Here is a 26,263-nt window from a genome sequence, read left to right on the forward strand (position 1 = left end):
ACAGCATGGTCATTGACAGGTGAGTGGTGTAGGTCCGTGCCCAGGAACTAAACCCAGGCCCCCGAAGCAGAGCACGCCAAACTGAACCACTAGGCCACTGGGGCTGGCCCGTATTTTTTCTACTTTTAATGTAAAATACCATATATTACTAAAGTGTATAAAACATAAATGTGCTACTTAGCAAATTATTATAAAGTGAACTTGGCAAATTATTATAAAGTGAATATCCACATAACCAGCATCCAGATAGAACTAAATACTGTCAGTACCCTAGAAACTTTTTCCCGAGCCCCTTCCCAATCCTAACTTCCTCTCTCCTCTAAAGGTAACCAAAATCTTGGATTTTATGGTAATAACTTCCTTTTCTTTATAGATTTAAAACCTAAGTACAGATCCCTAAATACTATGTAATATTTTTGAGACTTTTGCTAAAGATTGCTTCTAACTCATCTATATTAATTAAATCTAACTAGTTTCTTCATTTTTATTGCCCAGCCTAATACTCTGCTGAATATACAATTTATTCACTCTAACATTGGTGGACATTTCTGTTGGTACTTTCCTTTGGTTACCAGAATAATGTTATGAACATTCTTATGGATTGTCTTTTTGATGCATATACAAATATAAATTTCTCTAGTAAAAAAGGCTATCTATCTAGGAGCAGAACCGCTGAGTCATGAAGGATGTGTATCTTTAACTCTCCTAGATAATGCCAAACTCTTCCAAAGTGGCAACTGACCCTCTTACAAGTAGTGTATGAGTCACTGTTGTGCCAAATTCTCACCAACTGTTAGCACTGTCAGACTTGAATTTTAGCCTTTCTGGTGGGTGTGTAGTAGTATCTCATTTAAAAAAAACAATTTTGAGGTATAACTTACATATAATAAAATACATTTAAAATACGAAGTTCAATGATTTTGACAAATGTATACATCTATGCTATTACCACTCCAATTAAGATAGAACATTTCCATCACCTTAGAAAGTACTTTCCTAACCTTATATAATCAGTTCCTCCCACATCTGCCCCAGGCAACCACTTATCTGATTCCTTTCATACTAGATTAACTGGTTCTAGAATTTCATATAAAAGGAATTATACTGTATATACCATTTTGTGTCTGGCTTCTTTTGCACATCTTAGTTGAGATTCATCCATACCACTGTATAAATTAGTAGTTAGTTCTTTTTAGTTGCTGAGTAGTATTTCTTTCTATGATTAGATCACAATTTATTTCTCCATTTACCTGCTGTTGGACATTTGGGTTGTTTCCAGTTTCTAGTTATTATGAACATGTTTGTATGGACCTATTTTTTCATTTCTCTTGGGAAAATACTTAGGAATAAAATTGGTGGGTTATATGGCAAGAGAATGTTTAACTTTAAAAGAATCTGCCAAAATACTTTTCAAAGTGCTTGTACAATTTTACACTTCTACCATTTCCAGTTGCTCCACATTCTTGTCAACTGTTGGTATTGCCAGTTTTTTAACTTAGCCAATCTAGTGGGTGTGAAGCACTATCTCATTGTGGTTCTTATTTATGATGTTTACCTTATTGGCCATTCACATATCTTCTTCTGTGAAGTGTCTGCTTTTGACCACTTTTTAAAATTGTCTGAGTTGTGCAAATTTTCCATATATTCTGGACACAAGTCTTTTGTTCAGATACTATGTTTTGCAAATATTTTCTCCCAGCAGTAGCTTGCCTTTTCATTTAGATGAGGTTTCCAATATATTAAGAAATTTTTGCCTATTCCATGGACATGAATACTTTTCCTGTTTTCTTGGAAATTTTCCAGTTTTATCTTTTATGTTTCGGCCCGTTAACACACTTTGAATTAACTTTTGAGTATGTTGTGAAAGAGAGGTTAACGCTTAATTTTTTCATACAAATATCCACTTGTTCTAGCGTAATTTATTGAAAAGACTGTCCTTTCCCCATTGACTTACGTTGGCCCCTTTGTCGAAAATCAATCCACCACTTGAGTGCGTCTATTTTTGTAGCTATTCTAAAAGAGTCTCAGACTTTTGGCTAAGATCAAGTGTAATATCTGTAGCTATTCTATAACTTGATTTACATGTCCATCTTTATCCCAATATCACACTGTTTTGATTACTGTGGCTTTATATAGCACATCTTGAAATCAGGTAGTATAAATCCCCTAACTCTGTTGTTCTTCAAAATGGTTTTGGCTATTCTAGGTTCTTTGCATTTCAATATAAACTTAGAATCATGTTAGAATAAATTTAATAAATAAATCACTTAGAATAAATTGTCAAGATATATTTTTCAAAAAGCCTGATGAAATTTTGGGATTGTGTTGCATCTACAGATCAATTTGGGGAGAATGGACATCTTAACAATTTGAGTTTTCTGGTCCGTGATCATGGTCTCTCTCCACTTATTTATATCTTCCTTATCTTTCTCAGGAATGCTTTGTAGCTTTCAGTGTAGAGGCCTTGCACATCTCTCTTTAAATCTATTCCTAAATATTACATTTTTTGATATTATAAATAGTACATACTATTTTTTCCAATTGTTGAATGCTGGTGTTATTTCTTGTTATATTGCTAGTATTGATTTTTATATATGCAACTAGTCTCTTAGGACCTTGCTAAATTTATCTATTAATTCTGGTAGGATTTTTGGGTAGATTCCTTAGGATTTTCTTATATAGACAACTATGTCCTCTGCAAACAAAGATAGTTTTATTTCTTCCTTTACAATATTATGCCTTTATTTTTCTTGCCTCACTGCACTGGCTTGGACCTCCAGCACAATGTTGAACAGAAGAAGTGAGAGCAAGTACCCTTGCCTTTTTCTTGATCTTAGGGCAAAAACATTCAGTCTTCTCACCATTTGGTACGGTGATGCCTGTAGGTTTTTCTAGATGCTTTGATCAGGTTGAAGAAGTTTCCTTTTACTGGTTTAATTTTTAATCATGAGAATGTTAAAATGTGTTAAATGATTCTTCTGTCTGCTGAGAGGATTATATTGCTTTTGTCAGGTGACAGTATCAGATATAGACTAGCCTCAAGAAATTGAGGTGAAAAGCCTTTCCTCCTCTTATGTTTTCTGAATTTGTGAAAGATTGGTATTATTTTTTCCTTAAATGTTAGATAAAATTCACCAGTGAAATCATTTGGGACTGGAGTTATTTTTGTTAGAAAAGATTATGAATTCAATTTCCTTAACAGACACAATGCTATTCAGATTTCTCTGAGTCAATTTTTGTAAAGCTGTGTTTCATTTAAGTTATCAAATTAATCGGTATCGAGTTTTCATAACATTCCCTTCTTAATCTTTCAATTCTGAAGGATCTTTAGTGATATCCCCTTTTATTCCTGGTGCTAGTAATCTGTTTTTTCTATTTTTCTTGATTAGTCCTGCTAGGAGTTTATTAATTTTATTAATCTTTTAAAAAGAACCAACTTTTGGCTTCATACATTTTCTGTACTGCTTTCTATTTAATTAGTTTTTGCTGTGATCTTTATTATTTCTTACCTACTACTTACTTGGTGTTTAATTTGTTCTTTATCTAGCTTAAGACAGAAACTTCGTGTGGTAGCCAGCCTCCAAGATGGTCCCTAATAAGTCTTCCTCCTGGGATTCACACCTTTGTGTAAATCTCTCCTACACTGAATATATCTGATCTGTGTAAGCAATAGGATATTATGAAAATGGCAGACGTGGGGTAACTTTCAATGCTAGGCCCTAATGTCATTACAGCTTTTGCCTTGCTCTGTCATGGATTACCTGCTCCAGAGGAAGCCAGCCACAATGTCGTGAGGACACTTAACTAGCCCCATTGAGAGGTCCATGTGGCAAGAAACTAGGCCTCCAGCACAAACTTGTTACCAATTGAGTTTTACAGAGGTAAAAAGACTTAATCATCCATTTAAACATTTATTAAGTACCTACTAAATCAAGACTCCTTTATGGATTGGAATTTAGAGATGAACCAGACAAAGCCGCTGCCTTTTAAGAACAGATCCCGGGTTAAGATGGCAGATTAACCACAAGCAGCTCATTTCATATTCCATCCCCAAACTCCATGATAACTACAGTGAAGAATTAAAAAAAAAAAAAAAAAAACGACATAAACCTAGGAGGGGAGAACAGAAAACAGGAAATGCATCATTTTAGAAGATGAAAAGCAACTGGACAAGTTGTAACTGACATAGCAGATTTAAGAAAATGAAATCTCAAGCCAGCTATGTTGGGAAAGGTAAGAATCAACCACATTACACTACGGAATCCTCAAAAAGCACGAGAAGCAGCAGTGCTAGGTACCTCTGAAACTGGTGATCGGATGGGAGTGGTGCAGAAAAATAATGAGGAAAGCTGTTGCTCTTAATTAGGGAGGAAGTCAGCCACAGCTGAGGAGGGCACAGGACTACACCAAAAACAAGAGATTAAATGACTATAAATTTTAAATGCTGAATGCAGACATTCCGCAAGCCAGAATCCCCAACTTGGCTTCCAGAATGTAGGCAATCGGACTGTTACCCTTCAGGCAGTTTGGAAGACTCATCTTTGGGTAACTTGACTAGCCAAGAGGAGAGATGTAAGGATACTAACATTGTAGGTTCCCCAACATCAGCCCATTGAAATCACCATATAATGAAGCTCAAAGTCAACAGGCCCCACTAATGCATTCAAAGCTTTTAGTCAGTGTTTTAGACTCCCACTGAATCATGAGTAAATAATCAAGGATACTATATATTTGAGCAAAGCCTCCAAAATGGAAGACAGATCAAAACAAACAAAAAGGAATTTGGAAGAAGCATGAGCATGTGCAGGAAAAAGAAAACTCCAAAATAAATTATTCTCAGTGAGCTAAGAGAGGATACTTATCTGTGAAACAGGAATAGTATGTTGTAATAAAATAACATTCAGGAAATAAAAAATGTAACAGCAGAAATGAAAAAGTGACTCGAGTGTTGAAAGAAGAAGTTGAAGAAATTTTCCAGAAAGTAAAGCAAAGCAAGGGAGATAAAAAGATAACGAATATACACTTAAAATGGGTGAATTTCACGGTGTGTAAATTAAACCTCACTAGGTCTATTTAAAAAATGGAGCACTGCTCTCAAATTTAAGAAGAAAAATTTTTTCCAACATAGAAACCCAGCTAAACTATCATTTAGGTTTGCTGATACATTTTCCAATGTGTAAGCTATCAAAAAATTTTGCCTCTTGTACTCTTTTCTCATGAAACTTCTGAACATGAAAAAAAGAGGGGGGGTGGAATACAGGAAACAGATCAATATAGGAGAAAGACAAAATTCCCCAGAGAGACAGTGAAGTGTGATCCCAAGAGGACAGCTGTGCAGCAAATATGAAGGGCATATTCAATAAGACTGAAACAGTGTGAATTAAGAGACAGACTTGATGGGCCGGACCCGTGGCTTAGTGGTTAAGTGCATGCGCTCCGCTGCTGGCGGCCCGGGTTCGGATCCTGGGGGCGCACTGATGCACCGCTTGTCCAGCCATGCTGAGGCTGCGTCCCACATACAGCAACTAGAAGCATGTGTAGCTATGACATACAACTATCTACTGGGGCTTTGGAGGAAAAAAATAAAATAAATAAAATTAAAAAAAAAAAAAGAAACAGATTTGATGAAGACTGTCATTGAGATTCCTGTTGCCATTATACTGTTTTTCTAATGTGAGGATAGACTGTAAGCCTATTACAGAAATCTTTACTTGGCCTGGCTTGACCACGTGTTGATAAAGTTCCTGCCCTGCTGCCTAAAATCAGACTCTCATTTCACCCTAAAGAAATGTTCTGCTTTGATCCACGTCTGAGATGACTAATTGGAATATTATAAAAATCAAATTATTTCTTAACCCTAGAGATCTTATACCTGAACTCAAGACAAACATAGGAAGCAAGCAACACTAAGACTGTGATTAATAAATTACTTACTAGAAATTTGTTTTCCCTGCAAAGGAAGCATATTCAGTGTGAACTTTTGACTCTTAAGCAGAATAAATTACAATTACTAAATTCTACAACCATTTATATATTCTGATTACCTTCTTCTAGGAACAAAACAGATAATGAATGTTTTATAGAACGCTACTTTTGTACTTTTTTTTTAAACTACTTTTTACAGAAAAGCACAAGGAAGTAAATAAAAATAAAACAACATTTCTCAACTCAGATGTCCTGGGTCTGAGATTTGTCTGCCAGAAATCTTGCTTAAGGGATACACTATAAAGCTATTGAATAATAAGCACATAAGCTTTGTAGTCAGAACAGTTGACGTCTATCATTTAAATATAAACTATGTCACCTTGAGCCTTAAATATAAACTATTTAACATAAATATAAAATATAAACTATGTGACCTTTAGAGACAGCAAGTCACTTTAAAGAGATTTTCTCTCTCTAAACTTCAGTTGGGGACAACACCTAACTCATATAACTGTGGTGGCGTCTATATGAGATATTAATGTAAAACTCTTAGCATTCTACCCGGTACATAAGTGGTAAATAAAAATATCTTAAGGGAGATACAACTAATAAACACTAGATTCACTGTGATGCTCTTAAAATGCATGAATTACAATAATAAAATGCAAATTGCAAATGAGTTTAGCCTAAAGCAGGCTATATTAAAAAAATAAATATTCTACATTTCACTGAATCTAAGATGCCAATGATGGTAAGGTATATCAATATTTTATGTATCCTAAAAAAAGAAACCTGCCAATTAAACTATGACAAACCATCAACTCTAAGACATCTCCCAATTTCAGAGACGATGAAATGTGAAAAAAATTTTTTTTAAGTCTTAGATTGGTAAAATTCAGTAAGTTTAATTACATAGTTGAAAGTTAGGATATTAAATACCATGAAAACAATCATTTTGAAGACAAGATTAAGTCACACAATTAGAATTCAATTGCTTGCTTTCTTAGAGTAGTCTTCCATGTTTATCTCCACCACCAATTTCACCTGACTCCCATCTGTCACGTCCTCAAAGAAATCTTCCTCAAACATGAGACTACAATAGATCCCTCTATTATATGCCCCCATTGCACTCAGTACTTTGTAGTACTCATTATATTACTCAATACCAGTCTTCCCCAGTAGATTTCAAGTTCAATAAGGGCTGTTTTGTTCAGTGCAATATACCAAGTGCAAGGGTTGCAAAATCAAAATCACACAGAAACAAAAAACAAAATAAAAGTAAGGTGGTCAGTCCAATATTTTCACTCATTATTTTTCACAGCAGCATTACATATTATTGACAATTTAAAAATAAACCCATAAAAACTTTTAGGCTTTATTTTCATTTCATTAAGATACCACAGACCTTTTTAAAAAATATCCTATTAATCTTCTGATTTCTTTGCTTCACAACGGCATCATAAGTTATCTATACACTTTGTTCACACAAATAAACATACTCTCATATTTTTCTTGAAACATGCAGCCTTTTAGCTCTATCTCTTCTGCCTACCCCAACCAACCTATTCCATTCCTCTTCCTTCTTTCTTCCTAAACGGAACCCCTATCCTGAAATTGGTGTGTATTTGGCCCATATGTTTTGATAATTTTACTGCATCTGTATGTATCTAGTATACCCTCTTATTCTGTTTTAACATAAATAATAACATATTCTTTTGCTATTTGATTTCCCCCTCCCCCAACACTGCTTTCAATAATAATCCATGTTGATACATGTAGATCTGGTTCATCCATTTAACTGTTACATAGTACACTGCAGTATTATATAACAATTTATGTACTCATTCAGAATGTTTATTCATTCTGCTATTGATAGGAATTAGGCTGTTTCCAACTTTCTGCTATTACAAATAATGCCTCAGGCTCATATGCAAGTTATCTCTATGGTCCATTATGAGTTTTAAGATATGTGCAATTTCATCTTTACTTCATCTTTTCTAGATATTGAAAACTGCTCTCCAAAGTAGTTGTATCAAATCATACTTCTGCCAACAGTGCGTGTGAGTTCCTTTTAGTTTATCCTCACCAACATTTTATATCACCTTCTTCTGTTTTTTTCCTTGTTTTTCTTCTTTTTGGTGAGGAAGATTGTCCCTGAGCTAACATCTGTACCAATCTTCCCCTTTTTGCTTGAGGAAGACTGTCCCTGAGCTAACACCCAATGCCAATCCTCCTCTTTTTGCTGAGGAAGATTGGCCCTGGGCTAACACCCGTGCCCATCTTCCTCTACTTTATATGGGATGCTGCCACTGCATGGCTTGACAAGCGGTGTGTCAGTCTGTGCCCGGGATCTGAACCTGAGAACCCCGGGCGGCCAAAGCGGAGTGCAGGAACTTAGCCTCTATGCCACCAGGCTGGCCCCTCACTTGCCTTTTCTTGATTACTAATAAATTTGAGACTGGGATTTTCATGTGTTTACTGGCCATTTGGGTTTCCTCTTTTGTGAGTTACCTGTTTTTTTATTGATCTGTCTTTATATTTTGTAAATTTCTTGGTTATATGTGCTGCAAATATTCTCCTAGCATTTTAACTTTGCTTATGGTGTCTTTTATAATACACAAATTTTAAAGTTTGATGTAGCCAAATTTATCAGTATTTGCTTTTATGATTTATACATTTTATATTTTGTTCAACAGTAGAAATATTATTCTCTTATTTTTTTCTAAAAATTTCAAAACTTTGCTCTTTAAATTTACAACTATAATCCACCTAGAAATAAATTTTGGGTATGATGTAAGATGAGTCTAATTATTTTTTCATATAGTTAACAACTGTATAAACACCATTTATTAAATATTCTATTCTTTCCTTGGTTATCTGAAATGCTACCTTGACATTTACAAAGTTTCCATATACACACACATGGCTTACTTCTAGGCTCTGTATTTTGCTTCATTAATGTGTCTTGTGCTGCACTTAAAGCAATGTGGTATAATTGTTATAGCTTTAAAATAAGGAGGGAAATTCCTTCTTCTTTATTCTTCTCTAAAATTATATTGGTTTTTCTTGGTCATTTATTTTTCCATATAAATCTTGACTTATCAAGTTTCATGATATATCCCATTGGGATTTTACTTAAAATTGCATTTACATATGAATTTTGGAAGAACTGACATCTTATCAAATCGAGTCTTCTAAATGAGCTTAATATATTTCATTGATTTAGATTTTCTCTTAGGTTTTTCAATAAAGCTTTATATTTTAGAGATCTCTCAGAAATCTTTTATTCCTTGTGTACTTCCTTTTCAATTCAAACTCTTGATCTCGTCATAGTTGTTAAAGCTCAACTAAGACATCACTTACTTCTACAAATATTTTTCTAACTTTCCAGGCTCATTTGGATGCTCCATCTCTATGCTCTCGGTTTTATTTATTAATTCTTTGCTTTATATAATCAACAGTTGTGCTAGGCATGGAGGATATTTACACTGGTGAATAAGATGGACAGTCCTTAGCTTCACGGAGCTTTCATTCTAATAGGAGACATAGAACAATAAACACTTATAATTCAGGGTGACACATGCGATTACAGGGGAAGTACACTGTGCTTTGGGAATACATAAGAGAAATATCTAACTCGGACTTGGGGGATGGCTGGATTTGGGGGGAGAAGGGTGTCAAATACTGCTTCTCAAGGGAGTAACATGTAGACTGAAACCTGTAAGAAGAACAGAAGTTAGCAAACACAAGTGACTACATAGCAGAGTATAGCTCCCACTGCTTAACTGTGAAATCATCTACTCTTTGAATATGTTTCCTCCCTTGGTTTCCTTGACACCATTTTTTGGCTCATACTCCTTGTGATAATCATTAATTGCTCACTGGTTCTTCTTCCTTAATGTTAGTATGCTTCCTTAAATGCTAGTATTTCCCATGGCTTTATCCTTCTCACTCCTGTTTTCAATCTAAATACTAGTCCAAAAGAAGTTTTTCCATTTCTACAGTTTCAACATGGATTTACATACTGAGGAGTCCCAAAACTTTTGCTTTTAGCTCCAACCACTACAGATTTTCATACCTGTTATTTCCAACTACATACTGGATGTCTCTAGCCACACGTTCCATAGAATCCCCAAGCTTCAGACACATTAACATTTGATCTATTTATACATGGTGTATACTGCCAACTAATCACCAACAGCAGATCTACCTCCCATATTCAGTTGACAGCATTACCATTCATACTTGGCATGAATGAGTCACTATTATGAATGTATGTTGGCGAGTATGCTCCTCTTGGAAGCTAGTTTTTTATAATATAGCACAGTCAATTAAGCTGAAGGTTGTTTCAAAGACTGAATAATCAGAGAATTTTGTAGGACAGGTATGGGGTTCTGTTTTTGTTTTTGTTTTTAATGTGTCAACTTGGCTAGGCAACTAGTTCCCAGTTATTCAAACACTAATCTGTGTGTTGCTGTGAAGGTATTTTATAGACATAATTAAAGTCTATAATCAATTGACTTTAAGTAAAGGAGATTACCCTGGATAATCTGGGTGGGCCTCATTCAGTCAGTTGAAAGGCCTTAAAAGCAGGGCTGAGGCTTCCCCAAGATAAAGAGAGAAGAAATTCTACCTATGGACAGTAGCTTTAGCTACTGCCCATGAGTTCTAGCCTGCCCTTCCTGACAGCCTATCCTAAGGATTTGAGACTTGTCTCACTAGCCCCTACAAACTGGGTAAGTCAAATCTCTCTCTTTATCTATCTCCTGCTGGTTCTGCTTCCCTGGTTGAACCTAATACACCAGGTTTGTAGTTTATTTCCAAAAACAATTCCTTCAAACACCTAGTAAACCTTCTGGTCTATTTGTTTCCAATCAGTTCCATGTGCCAGTAACTATACCCAAAATTTTTTCTGGACATGGTTTTTAAACCTATTTTTTCAACTTAATCTTCGTAATATGTTCCTTTCCTCTCCATCCCACATTAGACCATACCATCTCTTACCTGAACTAGTGATTGAAAAAGCCTCCTAACTGGTTTCTCAGATTAGTTTTTTCTCCTCTATCTATTCTCCACACTGCTGCCAGAGGTCTCTTTCTGGAAAACAAATATGATCATGTCACTATCCTTCTTAAAAACCTTTGAAGTCTTCCTATCTACATGATAGAGGTAAATTTTTTTCTATTTCATTAGTTTCTGTTTTTAACTCATTTCTTTCTATTCTTCTTTGTATTTAATTTTATGTTATTTTTCTAATTTGTTGAGATGAATGTGTAGGTCACTGATGCTGTTCTTCTTTTCTAATAGGTATTTAAGGTTTAAAATTCTCTATAAGCATTGCTTTAGCTAATCACATCAGTTCTGATATGTACTATTTTCATTACTCTTCAGTTCAAAATATTTAAAATTTTCTTTGTGATTTCTTTGACCAATGGGTTATTTAGAAATTATTTCTTAATACTATCCAAAACTGGACTTTAAGTTCCAGTAGGAAAATAGTAGCAATTTATTTCTGAATTTTCCTACTTTCCTCCTAGAACCCAATACAGAGCAACAAAGAGAATATTTAAAAAGGAAAAGAAAAAAACCCCTACATCTTAAGTGAACCTAGGAGATAATAAAAACCTGAAAGTGCCAAATTATAAGTAAATATGGCCCAAAGTACTTGGTAGTAGTAGAACCTATACAAGGGAGAAGGACATGAAGTAGGAAAGGAGACTAGTGGGGGAATAGCAAACTTTCACTCCCAGAAAGAGAGGGTCCTATCCTAAGTGGGAACTGCAATGTTAGAACTGAGATTGAATGGGGGAATCTCAGAAGGAATTAGAGAAAGGAGGTGTAGAAAGTGTCATGAGAGTGAGTGGAAGGTGGTCTAAAAGTGATAGATCTCAGGTAGGACTACCTTTCTAAAACTAAGGCATGCACTTTTCTTCGATAATTTCAAACTTACAGAAAAGTTAAAAGAATAGTACAAAGAACTCCTATATACCCTTTACACAAATTCTCTAATTGTTAACATTTGAGTAGGCACTTTAAAAGGCAGCAGCTATATCTCTTAGTAGCAGAAACTAGTTAGGACCTGGTGGAACTCAGGGCTGCTAGTTCACACCCCTTAAACATGTAAGTTACTGAAAGGCAAAGGAGATGTGGCTCCATTCTGAAGAAAGAATCCATCAGAACAACAGAGGGCAGAGGCCTTGAGGAGAGCAATCTGGAAAACTACCTTGCTTCTAATGTCCTATCCCACCTCTTCTAATTTGGGAAAACTCATCTCACCTCATTTAAATATGAATAACAAAAAAGTGATACGTATCCATAAAAAGATACCATTAAACAATGTAAAAAAGTAGCACAACATTCCTGACAAAGAAAACTCAAAAGAAAATATCATCATAAAGCAGATGAAAATCATAACACTACTTTTTAACACAAATTGAAAAATTCTTAATGCAGCTATGAAGAAAGATCTCAGAGCAGAAATTTAAGAACTCCAGGAAGAGACAGCCAGTCAACAGGAGAAAGTAAAATAAGCATGGCAGAACTCATGAAAGAAATGGAAGAAAAAGATTTTTAAAAATTCAAAAAATGAAGACTAAACTACAATGAGCACATGATAAAAATTACACCACAAAAGGCACAGTAAGAAGTAAAGAGGATAGAAAAATTTTTAAAGAAATTTAAATGATAGATTTTAAAAAAAGACTCAAAGCTACACTTTCAAAGGAAATCTCATGTTTTACATAAAACTGACCCAAAATGTTCAACGCTGAGAAAAAAATCTGGTAAAAATAATTGTAAAAAACACTTTCTGCAATCAGACAAGAAAAAGCAGGTGCCTTCCAGGGAAAAGAAAATCAAGCTTCTATCATACTTCTCTACTGAACATTCAATGTCAGAAGACAGTGAAAAAATATCTATAAGATACTCAAGAAAACTGGAGTTGATAATTTTATGTCTAGCCCAACAGTCCTTCAGGAATAAGGCTACGGACAATGGTTTTCAATATGCAAAAACTCAGCTTTTATTCTTATGAGACCTTCTTGAAGAAACAACTTAAGGAGAAACTGCAACCAGGAGATAACAGGAAAAATTTCAGCAAAAAGACTGGTAATTAGCACCAACACATTTAATTGTAGATTTAAGATTAAGACAAATTGACCTAGAGGTGACAGAATGGAGTGTAACTGTGACATGCTCTAACAATGTAGGAATAATAATACATATAAATAAATGAATGATAGGCATAGTAAACAAAAAATAGAATAAGCTCACTGATTGCACCTTACAGTAACAGACTGGAGTCAAAGTTGAAAGGTAAGTAGTAAAACTTTAAGCAAAATTATAAAGAACAATAAAATAATGCTATATTGGCTAAAATTAGTAAAGGAGAGGGATGAAAGAGGGGAAGATAGAGAATAAAGCTAATACTATTGTTACTCATTAAGAAAAATAAAAAACACTGCTATAAAAAAGAGATAAAGATGAGTATTATATGAACGTCTAAGTATAAAGGTAACCACTAGTGGGGAAAAAAACCCTCCTATTACCAGAACCATCATTTAAAAAGCACAGAAAACAGACCATTTAAGTTTCAAAAACATATATAATCAGAAAAGATAACATAATTTGACACCACTAAGACCAAACATGTATGTCCTTCCTATCTATCTGGCCTAACTCATCCACTGACAAAAAAAAAAGCTTTTGACTGACCCACAAAGCAAGACCATTCTATGCTGTTGCTGAGATGTAAATGTGATTCAGAAAGTATAAAAATATTTAAAGGAAAGGAAAAATTAATGGATAGGATAAAGTTCACAAAAACATGGATTGTAATCCTTTTATTAGACAACGTAGACTTTTGGCCCAAAAGTATAAAAAGAAAGTCAGTTTATCATTGTAAAGGGTACAGTTCACAATGAAGAAAATGGAGAGGTGTGTATCTATATATATACACTCTCAATAACATAGCAGGAACATTAAGAAAGCAGAACTTATAGGAGATATAAGGAGAAATAGAAACACAATAATAATAGGAAATTTAAATTTATTTTTCCCAGTCTGAGAGAACAAGTAAACAAAAGTAAACAAGAAAATAAATGATCTAAACAACATAATCAAAATGGTAGTCCTAATGGATATTCATTTAACTCTACCTTAATAACTCAATATACCTTATTTTCAAATAGCTATTGAATTTTCACAAAAACTAACTGTATATTAGGCTACAAAAAAATACCTCAACAAATTCTACAAGTAGAAATACAAGCCACATTCTCTGACTAAGAACACATTAAAACTAGAAATTTGTAACCAAATCAGAACATAAAAAGGTCTTCACTCTGAAAACTTAAAGTCTCTCAAACAACATTTGGATAATAGGAGAAATACAAATGAAATTTGTGGTGTTTCTAGAAAATAATATAATAAAAATATTACATATGAGAAGCTTTGGAATATAGCTAAAACAGTGATCAGAAGAAAATTCATTTTTTTTTTTTATAATTTTATTTATTTATTTATTTTTCCCCCAAAGCCCCAGGAGATAGTTGTATGTCATAGGTGCACATCCTTCTAGTTGCTGTATGTGGGTCGCGGCCTCAGCATGGCTGGAGAAGCGGTGCGTCGGTGCATGCCCGGGATCCGAACCCGGGCCGCCAGCAGCGGAGTGCGAGCACCCAACTGCTAAGCCACAGGGCCGGCCCGAAAATTCATTGTTTTAAATACCTTCATCAATAATAAAAAATGAAAGTAAATGAGTTACTAATATAGCTCCAAAAGTCAGAAAAACAATGAAATTAACTGAAGTAGAGGAAAAAACTTATACAGCTAAAAGCAGAAACTAAGGAGTTAGAAAACAGAAAGCCAGAGAACTAAAAAAAATTTCAAAAGCTCTTTTGCTGAGAAAAAAAATCAGTTGATTAAACTACTACCTCTCCTAATCAAGAGTAAAAAGGACAAAGCACAAACACACAAAATACGAAATGGAAGTAAACCAGAGAATAGACAAAATTTCAAAAATAAGAAACTATTTTGTAAAACTCTAGACAAATAAATTAAACATAGATAAAATAAATGATTTTCTAGTAAGATATAACCTACCAAAACTGAACTCAGAAAGCCTAAACAGACCAATTTTCACAAAATAAATGGAAGAAGTCTTAAAAGAGCTACCCACCAAAACACACCAGGCTACAAGATTTTATGGGGGAATTCTACCAAATTTTAAAAGAACTGATAATTTCAATATTATTTAAAAACTGTTGTCCATTTTAGAAAATGGAAAACTTCCAAATTCTTTATGAAGTATATTAATACCAAAACTTGAAAACGACTGCCCCAGAAAAGAGAAAACCATAGATCAGATCAGTCTTACTTTTGCATTTGGATTAAAAAGGTAAAGTATTAATAGAATCCAGAATCCAGTATCACGTTAAAAGAATCCAGAAATACAAGTCTGGTTCAATGTTTGTTAAAAAGAAGAGAAATATCATATTATCAGCTCCATAGATGCTAAAAAGACATCTGACAAAATTCACATCCATTCTTGATTAAAAGTACTTACTAAAACAGGAATCAACAGATGCTCTTATACATATACATACGTATATGTATGCACCATATTTAATGCAGAAACACTGGAAGCATTCCTTCTGAAGTAAAGAATAAAAAGAAGATGCCCACTAATCACTAATGTTTAACACTGTCCTGTTTAGTCAGTCAATATAATCGGATAAGAAAAAAATTAGAGTATAAAAATTCAAAGGATAAAGCTATCACTACCTGTAGATGAAACGATTATAACCTAGAAACTCCCAGAAAATCACTTGAAAAACTATTATAAACAAAAATGGAATTCAAAAAGTCAGAGAGAAAAAAGTAAGTATACAGAAATCAAAAGCCTTCATGTGCATAAACAATAACCAATTAGGATCTATAAACCTATTTAATACCAAAAAAAAAGAGAGAAAATATCCAGGAATAACAACAGAAATGTGTAAATTTTATCAAGGAAAACTCTACAACACTCCTGAAGGAAATAAAAGCAGTCTTGCACAAATGGGAAGTCTTTTCTGGGACAGAAAGACTCAATATCTTTTTTGTGTGTGTGTGAGGAACACCAGCTCCAAGCTAACATCCGACGCCAATCCTCCTCTTTTTTTGCTGAGGAAGACTGGCCCTGGGCTAAAATCTGTGCCCATCTTCCTGCACTTTATATGGGATGCCGCCACAACACGGCCTGACATGTGGTGCATCGGTGCGTGCCCGGGATCCGAACCGTGGCCACCAGCAGCGGAGCGTGAGCACTTGACCGCTATGCCACGGGGCCGGCCCCTCAATATCTTTAAGATGCCAATTTGTCCTAACTTAATTTATAAACATAATGAGATCTAGGGCCGGCCCGTGGCTTAGAGGTTAAGTGCGCGTGCTCTGCTGCTGGCGGCCGGGGTTTGGATCCCGGGCGCGCACCAACGCACTGCTTCTCCCGCCATGCTGGGGCCGCGTCCCACATGCAGCAACTAGAAGAATGTGTAACTATGACATACAACTATCTACTGGGGCTTTGGGGGAATAAATAAATAAAATTATTAAAAAGAAAAACCATAATGAGATCTCAATAAAAATAACAGCCCATTCTCCTGCCACCCCCCCCCCCCCACCGCCCAGTAGATCTAGAGACGGTGTTTCTAAAGGCTTTATGGTAAAATAAATGAGAATGGCCTAGATAATCCTGAAGAGAAAAATGAGACTAGCCCCAATTAGATATTAAAAGCCATAAAAGAAACGACTGACCAATACATATAAGTGTTCGTGTATGTGTATCTACACACACACACACACACACCAACAAAGAGAAAAACTTCTACATGGCAAAAAACAAAAACAAAAACAAGTGGCTGGCCTGGTGCCCCAGCGGTTAAGTGCACGTACTCCACTTCTGCGGCCCGGGGTTTGCAGGTTCAGATGTTGGGCGTGCACCGAGGCACTGCTTGTCAAGCCATGCTGTGGCGGCATCCCATATAAAGTAGACGAAGATGGGCACAGATGTTAGCCCAGGGCCAATCTTCCTCAGCAAAAAAAGAGGAGGATTGGCATTGGATGTTAGCTCAGGGCTGATCTTCCTCATACACAGATGCAAAAAACAAAAAAAAACCCAAGACCATACCAAACATCAAAAGACAACAACCTAGGGACAATATCTGCAATTCATATCACGGACAAAGGACTCATCTCTTTAATTTAGAAAGCTCTCGGGCTGGCCCCATGGCTTAGTGGTTAAGTGCACGTGGTCCGCTACTGGCAGCCCGGGTTCGGATCCTGGGCGCACACCGACGCACCGCTTCTCCAGCCATGCTGAGGCCATGTCCCACATGCAGCAACTAGAAGGATGTGCAACTATGACATACAACTATCTACTGGGGCTCTGGGGGGAAAAAAAAAGGAGGAGGATTGGCAATAGATGTTAGCTCAGAGATGGTCTTCCTCAGCAAAAAGAGGAGGATTAGCATGGATGTTAGCTCAGGGCTGGTCTTCCTCACAAAAAAAAAAAAAAAAAAAAAAAGAAAGCTCTCCCAGTAAATGAGAAGACCAAAAATCTAACAGAAAAAAAAAGGGCAAAGGACATTAACAGTTAATAAGAAAAGAAATAAGGTGGCCCTTACATACGTGAAAAGACAGTCAAATGCAAAATAAAAGTACATAAGGGAACTATTTCTTACAAATTCTATGGACAAAAATCTAGAGTTTGATACCTCTAGAGGCAAAGGTATAAGGAAACAAGTAGTCTCATTCACTGATGCAAAATGTTTACAACCTCTATGGAGGGCAATTGGGCAATATTGATCAAAATTACAAATACATTTGCCCTTGACCCATCATTCTCACCTCCTGGAATCTATCTTAAAGATACGTCTACATACATATGAAATGATGTTCTGAAATGGCAAATAATTAAAAACAGCCCTAGTATATATCTAAAGGGGATTATTGAAATATATCCCCTCAATGACATATCCTCACAATGGTACATGCAGCTGAAAATAATGAGGAATCTATGTATTGATCAGGAAAGATCCAAGGATCCTTGGAGGAACGCTGATTCCAGGTACAGGGTAGGAACAGAAGATAAGCCTGGAACATCCTGCTGTGCCAGAATGCAAGACAGCTATCAAAGACTAATGAATTATCAACAGGACATTGTAGTTTTTCAACATAAGAATTCCATCTAATGCAAAAGGAATAACAGAATTAGAAAAAAATACCAGTTAGTAATCCCTAGTGAAATAATGATTCAGGTAACAATGATCAATGAATGGGATATTAGTACTTGAAAGGTGGATTGCAAAATTTACAATGGAGAGATCAGGCCTATTGATCTCTGAACCTATTGATCAATCTTAGTATCACTAAAATTGAGGCCACTAGATACTGTATGCCTCCTAATATGACACAATATGAAGCACTTATGAAGTATTTTAAACCAGAATTGAGACAAGCTTCTAGGGCCAATTTTCATTTTCAGGAAATACAGGGGATAGAAGAATAAGGTAATGACATCACAAGAAAACAAAAGACAAATCCAGATTTTTGGATATTCTACAGGACAAGTGACAGAGTTTCTGCAACAAATCAATGGCATAAAAACAGGAAAAAACAAAACAAGAGGGAAGGAAATGGGACTACTACATTTAAAAAAGGCATAATAGCCAAATGTGATGTGTGGATCTTGTTTAGATCCTGATGAGAATCAATTAACTATAAAAAGACATATTTGAGACAATCAGGGAAATCTGATTACAGATAGAGGCTACAAATAAATGACTATTTTAAATTTTCTTGCATATGATAATGGCACTGTGACTGTGTAAGAAAACATCTGTATTTTTAGAGGTATATACTGAAGTAGTAGGGAAAAAATAACACGCTGTCTGCGATTTGGTCTAAAAATACTATAGTAGAGGAAGAAATGTAGATAGTTTAAGCAAAGGTAGAAAAATCCTGACAATTTGGATAACGGCTGTGGCAATTTATCATGTTATTCTCTCTACTTTTATATATGCTCAAAAATATTCATAAGAAAACACCTAAAATTGAGAATGCAATTAGCAACACATTAAGCATCAGCAGTAGGCATAATGCCTGGGGTCACCACGATCAACAGACTTCTCTTCCTCTCAAACATGTATTTCATAATGAAATACTGACTTAGAGTTAAAAGAACAAAAGTGAGTTATAACAGAAGACTGCTCAGATGATCATGTCAAGGCTTTTATATCTGCGTGCATGTGCTCACTTCACGTTTAATAGCATTCCAGGGCAAGTTCTGTGTAAAGGCTTTCAAAATGAAATATAATAAAAACATAAAGATTTTTCCAGTTGTCTTAATGTATGTCCAAATATTACTTCAAGACACCAGCACATACTATTATATATAAAATGTACATATGTATATATTTATACACACACACACAGGCCATATAGAAATCAACTAACCAATACAGAATATGGTTTTAGTTCCCTTACCATCAATATTAAGCATCATTTTCCACATGGCAGGCCGAACCGATTGATGGAATCCAAACCATACTTCCCTGCCCCCTCCCAGAGGGTGGTCATATCCTTCTGGAGCTGAGAAAAACGAACGCCCCACAGGCGTATATCTACAAAAATTAAAACGGCATGTTCAATCCTTTCCTTCCCATGTAAGCATTTAAATTTGCAGAACAGGTGACTCTAGAACATAAACTTAATTTATTATAATGATGGTTATCATCATGAATATACGAAACTACACATTTTCTAAATTTGTGAAAGCCAAAAGCAGTCATTCTGAATGGGGAAAAAAAAAACCCAAAAACATCTGCATCACTCAATGAAATTCTCTATTCTTAAAACTAATGTTAGTTTGAATAAAAATAAATTTTATTTAAAATACTTTCTTAAAAAAAAAAAAATAAAAAAATAAAAAAATAAAATACTTTCTTAAAAAGATTTTAAAAAGTTAAAAGTTAACAGTTTCAACCCTAGAAAATGCTAAAGAGTAAATAATTATTGATCAAAACACAGTTTCTATAAATGTGTTTGCAAGACATAATATTAAAACACACCAATCCTATATATATACACACAGATATACCACAGATACACACATACATATGTGAGGTGCTAGTGTGATTAAAAGAGTAGCAATTTCAACACAATTTGATACTATTGTATAAACAATGAAATTACCTTTAAACAAGGTGATTTAACTATAGGAATATATCTGAAAATATATCATTACTCAAGATTGATAGCTCCTAAGAGAAAGGGTTAGACATTTTTCTAAAAAATATACATTAAAATAGCTAAGCTAATCATGTGCATTTACTTTCAAAAGTTAGAGAATTTTCTGTAACTTACTTCTATCAATGAACTTGTATGTATGCTATTCTTCAACTGAAATAATCAAAATGTACAACATCTGAAGGTTAACCAAAGGAGGCCTGCACAACTCACTCTTGGGAGGAAAGCCTTCACACTTAAAATATAAAGAGGGAAAAAAGCCAGAAGTACCCACTTCATGGAGGGCAGATGTCGTAGCACCACATCAACGGCATGGACAGGATTAGTGCTGATTGGCTTGTCTAATTCCAGTGGCTCAGGCAAGGTCCGTCCTGTCAGTACTTCATGTAGTAGGTGCCAACTCACCCGAGACACAAATTTGATTGACACCTTGAAAGGCCGATCTTTTCCACCTTCCCCAGGTAAAGTAACATCTAAATCTACCTGTTGATGGGAGAAGAGTCAACTAATAAAAGTTGAAAAAGATAAATACAATTATTTTTAAGTTTTACTTATAAAAATATTTAAGAAAACACAAGGCAAGTATTAAAAAACCAATCTCAACGTCAAATCAATAGACTAAAATTTAAATAACAGTTATTTATGCCAGCATTATTTGTCATTGCAAAATACTGGAAACTCCCTAAATGCCTAAACATTTAGGCAGCTATAAAAAAAGAATGTGGAAAATCTCTTGGAACTGCAATGGAATAATTTCCAAGCTATACTGTTAAGTGAAAAAAGCAAAGTACAGAAGATTACAAATAGTATACCATCTTTTGTGTGAGAAAGAAGGAGAAAATGGGAAAATATTCATATATTTGCTTTTTACAAAAAGAAACACAGGAAGCATGAACTAGAAACAAAGAAAGTGGTTATTTTCAAAGGATGGAAAAGAACGGATTGGAAGAAATAAAGGGGGGATTAACAATTCTGAGTATATTTTTCAGTATAGTTTTGACTTTTGGAAGCATGTTAAATCAAGTTCTATATATTAAAAAATCAAAAACAACAAGGATGGAGGGAAAAACTAAAACTGAATATAAACAAAATCAAATGAAACCAAACGCATTTCCAATAAATAACATAACCACACTGACAGAAGGAAAAAAGAAAGAAAACACTAACGCAAGTAACTCTAACACAGTATGCTGACTACATTCTCAGTTGGAGTGTGGAGGAGTGGTGGATGGGGAAGAACTGCTTACAAAATAAAACCTTAAACTCTTATTAGTAGGTTTGTTTTCTATAGTGGTATGGTGTAGTAATTCAGTAACTATTTTATATGTACTGTAGGACTGAAAAAAATGAGTAAAAGTGGGTGATGTTTTGGTGAGCCAGGCATTTAAAGAAGGAAGATACAAATGTGCAAAGTAGGGAGTAAAGGAAGAATCCTGTGGGGACAGATTGGACCTGGAAGAATCAATCTGAACTCATGATTTCCAATACACATATTGTATATTGCATACAGTTAGTGGTACTGGCAGGATACATATGTTAGGTTTACTATATGACATGTAATATTTATTATTTATTGTGTTTTGTTTCTTTATTTACTTATTTATCCTTCCTAACTCCATCCACTGAAAAGGCTTAGAAGTGGCCGGCCCGGTGGCTTAGCGGTTAAGTGCACACGCTCCGCTGCTGGCGGCCCGGGGTTCAGATCCCGGGTGCGCACCAACGTACCGCTTCTCCGGCCATGCTAAGGCCGCGTCCCACATGCAGCAGCTGGAAGGATGTGCAACTATGACATACAACTAACTATCTGCTGGGGCTTTGGAGGAAAAAATAAATAAATTAATTAATTAAAAAAAAAAAAAAAAAAAAAGAAAAGGCTTAGAAGTACATATAACCCCAGTAGCAATGAGCACATCCAGTACCCAAATTTTGGTTTCTAAATTGCATTCCCCAACTAAAAGAAACCAGTGCCCCTTTGAGAAATGGCCAGTTGCAGGACTGCAGCAGAGAAAATATAAGATGAATATCTTGTGCCAGAAAGTAAGGAAGCGCTCCATCCCCCAAAAAAGAAGTGTGTCGTGTCTAAAGGACACAGGAATCAGCTTAAAGGGGCTCCCACTGGCCAAATCTAGGACAATTTGGGCAGTCAAATAAATAAAGACAGATAAATAGGGCGGAAGAAAATGCTCTCCCTTACACTAGAATACCAACTAATAAATGTAGAAGGAATGACAGAATTAGAAAATCACCACTACTACATAGTAATAATCCTTCCAAGCACAAATCGTCAATTACTAAAAATGGTCTAATGAGAAACAGGATCCTTAAAAGTATCTCCTATATCAAAAATTAAAACTTCTGTACATCAAAGGATACAATCAACAGAGTGAAAATGCAACCTACAGAATGTGAGAAAATATTCACAGATCATATATCTGATAAGAATATATAAAGAATTTCTAAAACTCAACAAGAAAACCCAAAAACCCAATTTAAAAAATGGGCAAAGGACCTGAATACACATTTCTTCAAAGAAGATATACAAATGGCCCATAAGCACACGAAAAGATGCTCAACATTACTAATCATTAGGGAAATGCATATCAAAACCACAATGAGATATCACCTCACACAGATTAGGATGGCTACTATCAACAAACCCAGAAAACAACAAGTGTAGGTGAGGGTGTGGAGACATTGGAACCCTTGTGCACTGTTGGTGGGAATGTAAAACAGTACAGTCACTGTGGAAAACAGTATGGTAGTTTCTCAAAACATTAAAAATAGAATTACCATTTATATGATCCAGCAACTCCACTTCTGGGTATATACACAAAAGAATTGAAAACAGGGATGAGAACAGATATTTGTACACCCATGTTCATAGCAGCATTATTTGCAATAGCCAAAAGGCATCCATCAACAAATGAACAGATAAACAAAATGTGGTATACACACACAATGGAATATTATTCAGCTTTAAAAAGGGAAGAAAGTCTGATACCTGACAACATGGATGAACCTGGAGGACATTATGCTAAGTGAAATAAGCCAGTCACAAAAAGACAAATACTGTATGATTCCACTTATAAGAGGTACTGAGAGTAGCCAAATTCATAAAGACAGAAAGTAGAATGGTGGTTGCCAGGGTTTGAGGGGAGGGGAGAAGGGGGAATTAGTGTTTAATGGGTATAGAGTTTCAGCTTACAAGATGAAAAAAATTACAGATTGATGGTGGTGATGGTTGTGACTGCATCTCATGCAACTGAACTGCACCTGAAAAATGACTCAGATGGTAGATTTTATCTTATGTGTATTTTACCACAATTAAAAAAAAAATTCTCTCTCTATAAGATCCAAGAGAAAAAGAATAACTTGACAAGAGAAACCTGGCAGATACCAACTTAACCAAGTGATCAAAGTTAACATCACCATTAACGGAACAAATACATATTATGTGCCTCCTGATATGATGTACTGATAAGGAAAGAACACTTCTGTAATATTCCTGCCAAAAATGCTTAATCAGAATCTAATTAAGAGGAAGTACCAGACAAACCCAGACTGAGGGACATTCTACAAAATAACTTGTCTGTAATCTTCAACCATGTTAATGTCATAAAAGAAAAAAAAAAAAAAGGCTGGAGAATTGTTCCAAAACAAAGAAGACTAAAAAGACATCATATCTAAATATGATCACAAACCTGGACTGAATTCTGTACTAATGGGGAAAAATGCTAAAGGACATTACTGGAACAAATGACAAAATTGGAATATGGGTTGTTGATGAGACAAAAGTATTATATCAATGTAAAATTTAGTGAAGTTGATGACTGTACTATGGTTTTTGTCCTTCTTAGAAAATACACATTAAAGGACATTATGTATGCAACCTGCTCCCGAATGGTTCAAGAAAAAATAAGCATGTGTATCACTATATACATCTGTATCTAGAGATATAAAGAGAGAAAGAAAGAGAATGATAAAACCTATGTGGCAAATGTTAAGACTGCTGGTGAATCTAGGTAAAGGGTATACAACACTATATACATCTGTATCTAGAGATATAAAGAGAGAAAGAAAGAGAATGATAAAACCTATGTGGCAAATGTTAAGACTGCTGGTGAATCTAGGTAAAGGGTATACAACACTATATACATCTGTATCTAGAGATATAAAGAGAGAAAGAAAGAGAATGATAAAACCTATGTGGCAAATGTTAAGACTGCTGGTGAATCTAGGTAAAGGGTATACGTGAGTTCTCTGCATGATTTTTACAACTTTTCTCTACATTAGAAGTTATTTCAAAATAAAAAGTTTAAAAAGATAAATAATGCACACTTACATGTAATATGAACTGTAATAAAATAAAATGGTAATAAATTCATTTAAAAGGAGACATTGCAAACGTATAGCTTTCCAATAAAGGAATACGTATCTTACCCCAGTAGTTGCCACAGGAAGTGGATTGGCTGTGTAAAGACTTCTTTTTCCATCATAAACTGGTCTTCGGTCCCCAAATATAGTTACTTTAAAATGCTGAACCATTGAGTCAACCACTTCCCTAAAAAAGGGAAAAAAATACATTCACATAATCCTCTGCATGATGAAATACAAAAATTTTAACTAAAGTAATTTCTTACACTATTTGAAGCTGTCAAAATTCTGTAAGACAATCATACATGACAAAGATTTTGCTTTCAGAACCATGGCTTAGGATACCAGAAAGACTGATTTCTGGCAAAGGATGATACGAATTTCACAAAGTACAGAGAAGAATGAATCCAGTGAATTACTTAATCATTCTGGACCACAGTTGACCTGCAAAATATTATCCTTAGAAACTAATCCAAAATCCCATTCACCATCTCTAAGTACCATCTGACACATTTGCCTCTCTTTATCCGAGTTTGATGCTCTTTCCTCTATGCTCAAACAGCACCTAGTACATTTATCTATTAGAATACTTACTCCATTGTAATTATTACATACTTCACTTCTACTAGATTCTGAGATTCTTGAGAGCAATAAACACACCTATACCTTGTACTCCACCATCCTTCTACCTCCTCACCCCATCTTTACAACAGTATCTAGCCAGTAAGGATATTTTGAAACGTTCATTTTTACCCAGCAAACATTTTTATCCTATATACTTACATGGAAAGATACTCAGGACTTATACATTTTTAAAAATTACAGTCTACAGGGGCCGGCCCAGTGGCGCAGGTGGTTAAGTGTGTGTGCTCCACTGCGGCGGCCCAGGGTTCTCCAGTTCAGATCCTGGGTGCGCAATGACGCACCGCTTGTTGAGCCATGCTGTGGCGGCGTCCCATATAAAGTAGAGGAAGATGGGCATGGATGTTAGCCCAGGGCCAGTCTTCCTCAGCAAAAAAAAAAAAAAAAAAAAAAGAGGAGGATTGGCATCGGATGTTAGCTTAGGGCTGGTCCTCCTCACCAAAAAAAAAAAAAAAATACAGTTTATAGAGAAAATAATACCAAATATCCCCAAATAAATATTTATTTTTGTATATACATTATTCGTAAAAGCAGTGGAAAGATACTATGATGAGGGTATACTCACACAGTACTGAAATAACTTACAATACATTTAAAAGAATGAAAAAAAAAAAGATTCAATTCTTGCCCAGTCAAGTGGGTAGATGGGAGGGAAAGGAGAGAAAAAAAGCTTTTTCTGGAACAAAATAATTAAGCTGACTTGATACCCAGAGCAATTTTCTACATGCTCAAAGTTTCTATTGTACCCCCTTTTCAATTTTATTTTGCTGAAACTATTTAAATCAAGATCAAGTCTTTCCTAGAGTAAATTTTACAACAAAGATTTGATTCACTGATCAGTTTTTGGGTACCAAACAAATTTCAAAGATTTTCTGCCATTTTAAGTTTTCTTTTGTGACCATTATCATCAATTCCAGTTTCTCAGATCTCATTTGTCAGGATGTTTTGAGTATTTTGTCACTTTTTTCTCAATAGCAGATTGGGGTAATTTTAAGCTTACTACATCCTGGTAACCCAATCAAACCACCCTAAGGAT

At 35.1% G+C, this 26,263-nt stretch overlaps 1 protein-coding gene across 4 annotated transcripts in view; it reads right to left on the minus strand.

Annotated features, from left to right (window-relative positions):
• Positions 1-26,263, minus strand: part of AGO3 (argonaute RISC catalytic component 3) — a 120,963-nt gene that overhangs the window by 58,512 nt on the left and 36,188 nt on the right. For 3 of the 4 annotated variants that reach the window (XM_087446290.1, XM_004425943.3, XM_014784142.2), the window contains 3 exons: positions 24,652-24,772; positions 20,486-20,694; positions 19,450-19,586 (listed from right to left, as the gene is read on the minus strand). In XM_087446290.1, the coding sequence (XP_087302416.1) occupies positions 19,450-19,586; positions 20,486-20,694; positions 24,652-24,772 (467 nt within the window). Of the gene's footprint in view, positions 1-10,929; positions 11,013-19,449; positions 19,587-20,485; positions 20,695-24,651; positions 24,773-26,263 lie in introns of those variants that run through there. The other variant, XM_014784143.2, reaches the window with a different exon arrangement.

Source organism: Ceratotherium simum, chromosome 22 (genome assembly GCF_057802395.1).
Source record: "Ceratotherium simum simum isolate JZ-2026a chromosome 22, ASM5780239v1, whole genome shotgun sequence".
In the NCBI taxonomy this organism is placed as follows: domain Eukaryota; kingdom Metazoa; phylum Chordata; class Mammalia; order Perissodactyla; family Rhinocerotidae; genus Ceratotherium; species Ceratotherium simum.